The 4,320-nt window shown below is 44.0% G+C and overlaps 1 protein-coding gene across 1 annotated transcript in view; it reads left to right on the top strand.

The window, feature by feature from the left end:
- The first annotated feature begins 1,269 nt into the window (after positions 1 to 1,269).
- Positions 1,270 to 4,320, top strand: part of LOC107295568 (N-acetylated-alpha-linked acidic dipeptidase 2) — a 50,049-nt gene continuing 46,998 nt past the window's right edge. The window contains exon 1 of the mRNA XM_015824880.1: positions 1,270 to 1,309. Coding sequence (XP_015680366.1) covers positions 1,270 to 1,309 — 40 coding nt within the window. The remainder of the gene's footprint in view (positions 1,310 to 4,320) is intronic.

Raw genomic sequence — 4,320 nt, 5'->3', positions numbered from 1 at the left:
AAGACAACTGCATTTCCTTGTTTTTTTTTTCTTTGAAAACATTTTGCTTCTCATCCAAGAAGTTTCTTCAGTTCACGAACTGTTCGTGACCGGCTCAGGAATTCTGGGAATTGAAGTCCACAGGTCAGAAAGGGAGTCATACTTTCCCCACCCCAATCTCAGCTTCCAAAGATCAGGAAGTTGGCTGAAACAACGGGTGGGTGCCACTGAGATCAAATATTCATCTCTAGCAAAATTGCCGAGTTCCTGAATGAGGATTTGGTACACTGAAATATAAGCTTAACTGCTCCTTGCTTACATAGGAAGAGGATCACAAAGAATGGGATGGTAACATTGGATTGGGCAGAACGTAATAAATAACAAAATAACATTCCCCATTCTGCCCAAAGACTCTCAAAAGGAGTCTTGTAGATCCCAGTTTCAGAAATCTCTGCTTCTCTTTCACACGAGCTGATTTATTTATTTTATCTATTTATTTATTTATTTATTTATTTATTAAATTTACAGCTGATCCTTGACTTATGACCACAACTGAGCCCAAAATTTCTGTTGCTAAGTGAGACATTGGTTAAGCGAGTTTTGCCCCGTTTTAATGCCCTTTCCTGCCATATTTGTTAAGTGAATTGCTGCAGTTGTTGAGTTAAGAACACACAGTTGTTAAGTGAATCTGGCTTCCCTATTGACTTCGTTCGTCAGAAGGTGCAAAAGGCGATCACATGACTTTGGGATACGGCGACCGTCCTAAGTGTGAGTCAGGGGCCAAACTGAGTCTTGACCATGTGACCATGGGAATGCTGCAACCGTTGTTAAGAGTGGAAAAACAGTCACAAGTCACAACTTCAAGCAGTCACTAAATGAATTATTGTAAGTCAAGGATTATCTTTATATACCACCCATTCCACTATCCGAAACGACTTTGGGCAGCTTACAATACAATAAAAATATAAGAATATTTACATTTTAAATAGAAAAGCCATTTTAGAATTACAAAAATTGAAGGATTCTTATTAAAGAAAGTAAGAGTTGTTGGATAGGGAGATTGATTTAATAAATGAATAGATGCATATACACAAACATGTCCTTTTTTCCAGATAAGGAGATAGACCCAAAAGATAGGTGTCCACAGCTAGGTACATGACTACTCAGATAAGGTTTTTCAATCTCATCCAAACGCACAGGTCACCAGGAGTCAAGAATTAGTTTTTCTTAATGAAATATTAACTGACCCTCATTGCTAACCAATAATCTAACCAAGGACACACAGCACTAATGGTAAACAGCCTTGTAAAACAAACCAATGAGCTTCCAGGTAAGGATAATGCTTCTGGATGGTTTGGAATGGAAGAGAGAATATTTACAATATCCATAAATCAAGGTTCATTCTCTGTGGAAAAGTAAACTCAGGAGGTGGAATGAGCAGTTTTGTTTTGTTTTCTTTAACTCCTGGGACTTAGAGTTTTGGTGGTATCTTAACAACAACAACAACAACAACAACAACAACAACAACAACAATAACAATAACAATAACAACAATAACAATAACAATAATAATAATAATAATAATAATAATAATAATAATAGTAATAATAAAGTTGGAAGGGACCTCGGAGGTCATCTAGTCCAATCCCCTGCTCAGGCAGGAAACCCTATACCATTTCAGACAAATGGCTGTCCAGTCTCTTCTTAAAAACTTCCAGTGTTGGAGCATTCACCGCTTCTGGAGGCAGGTTGTTCCACTGGTTAATTGTTCTAACTGTCAGGAAGTTTCTCCTTAGTTCTAGGTTGCTTCTCTCCTTGATTAGTTTCCATCCGTTGCTTCTTCTCTTGCCTTCAGGTGCTTTGGAGAATAGCTTGACTCCCTCTTCTTTGTGGCAGCCCCTGAGATATTGGAACAGTGCTATCATGTCCCCCCTCGTCCTTCTCTTCATTAAGTTAGACTACCCAATTCCAGCAACCGTTCCTTATATGCTTTAGCCTCCAGTCCCCTAATCACATCTTGCTCAGGAATTCTGGGAGTTGAAGTCCACGAGTCATAAAAGAGCCAAGGTTGCCTACCACTGGTCTAGGGCAGCAGCCCCTAATCTTTTGGGCACCAGGGATATGGTTCTGTGGATGTGAGTTCCGGTGCCTTTTTTCTTACAAAACAAGCACTGCCTGTACCATTTCAGATAAATGGCAGGACAAGAAGCAATGGATGGGCAAAAAAAAAAATCAAGGGAGAGAAGCAACCAAGAACTAAGGAGAAATTTCCTGACCCTTACAACAATTAATCAGTAGAACAACCTGCAATCAACAAGTTGTGAATGCTCCAACACTGGAAGTTTTTAAAAAGAGACTGGACAGCCATTTGTCCGAAACGATGGAGGGGCTCCTGCCTGATCAGGGGGTTGGACTAGAAGACCTCCAAGGTCCCTGCCAACTCTTCTGTGCTTCTATTATACCGCGTGGTGTTTCTTCCTTTCGAGCTTCCCGGCACTTTATTCATAGAGGGGGCAGTGTGTTGCGCCGTGCTGTGTTGCGCTGTGCGGTGTTGTGCGTAGGCGTGTTTCAGACTGGGAGCTGGAAGTAATAATAATAGTAAAGTTGGAAGGGACCTTGAAGGTCATCTAGTCCAACCCCCTGCTCAGGCAGGAAAACCTATACCATTTCAGACAAATGGCTGTCCAGTCTCTTCTTAAAAACCTCCAGTGTTGGAGCATTCACAACCTCTGGAGGCAGGTTGTTCCACTGGTTAATTGTTCTCACTGTCAGGAAGTTTCTCCTTAGTTCTAGATTGCTTCTCTCCTTGATTAGTTTCCACCCGTTGCTGCCCAATGCCCCGATTGGAACAACTGCTTCTCCAGGGATTGCCCCCCCCCCGCCCCAGTAACCCCAGTTCATCGTCCCAGCTGGCTTTCGGAGTGTGCGCGCTGGAGAGAGAGATTTGCCAGTGGGCGGGGAGGTGGGTGGAGGCTCCCCAGCCGGGACGGGAACCTTCCCGTTCCCGCGTCCCGCGCCAGCCGTCCTTGGTCCGGGAAGCGAGATGGGCAGGTGGAAAGTGGTGCTTTGCAGCTGGCTGGGCGTCGCGGCGCTCCTGGCGCTTTTCCTGATGGGTTTCTTAGCGGGTAAGCGCGGGGCTCCCCTTTCCCGCCGGCGCTTTGGGGAAGCGGGAGGCGAGGACGGGCGCAGGGTCCGGATCGGAGCGCACTTGGCGGCCATCCCGGACGCTTTGGCGCGCGCCATAGGGATGGGAGCGCCTGACTTGGACGTGGAGACCTCGCCTTACCGGGTACGCGGGCTGGATTTCTACCGGACCCTTTGCCCGGCTGCCCCCCCCTCCCCAAACGGGGCTGTCTAGCTTGGTGAACGAACGGGATCGGGTGTGATGGGTGCGTACGTGTGTGCGTCGGCGTCTCCAGCAGCCGCGATTCCGCCGTAAAACTTGGGAGAGACCCCAGGTTCCAAGTCCTACTCAGCCAGAAGAACTAGGACGCAATAATAATAATAATAATAATAATAATAATAATAATAATAATAATAATAATAATAATAATAATAATAATAATAACAACAACAACAACAACAACAACAATAACAACAACAATAACAATAACAACAATAATAATAATAATAATAATAATAATAATAATAATAATAATAATAATAATAATAATAATAATAATAAAAAGTTGGAAGGGACCTTGGAGGTCATCTAGTCCAACCCCCGGAACCATCCAGTCAGTGTCATCGTCAGAGTTGGGTTTTTCAGAAAAAAATTGGACAACCAATTCAATTGGACAACTAAATAGTGTAGGGGGGTTGTCTCCCGCTGGAGCAGGGGGTTGGACTAGAAGACCTCTAAGGTCCCTTCCAACTCTGTTATTCTGTTATCTCCCACAGCCGCTCCTCTCAGTGTCCTTACAAGCAGGGTGGCAGCACAGTTTGGGCTTCCACGTTTTAAGAAGGAAGTCCATAGGCTCAGAAGCCCTTTGCACATGCTCATTTGCACTCTTTCCCAAGGCTGAGGCCAGGCATCCTGAACAGATTCTGGGTCTTGCTTCAACTTCTGGCAGATGTTACATAGTCTTCAAATGCAAATCCACCATGCTCCAGAATTTTACAGCCATTTCCCCCCCCCCCCCGAACTTCTCCCCTTCATGGAATTATGGACTTGGCATCAGTGAGTTCCATATGATAAGTTCTGGGCAAACTAGTTGAACAATGTGAAACAAGATATCTTCATTGTTTCAGTTCTTCCAGTTTCCTGTAATTTAATACTAATGGTCTTTATCTGATGATCAGCCCTTAAGTTTGTTCTGGATAATCAAATGTTGATTGCTT

This window comes from Protobothrops mucrosquamatus, unplaced genomic scaffold, assembly GCF_001527695.2.
Source record: "Protobothrops mucrosquamatus isolate PMUCROS unplaced genomic scaffold, P.Mucros_1.0 scaffold2405, whole genome shotgun sequence".
NCBI lineage: Eukaryota > Metazoa > Chordata > Lepidosauria > Squamata > Viperidae > Protobothrops > Protobothrops mucrosquamatus.
Note: the sequence above shows the minus strand (reverse complement) of the source record. Positions and strands in the feature narration are given on the sequence as shown.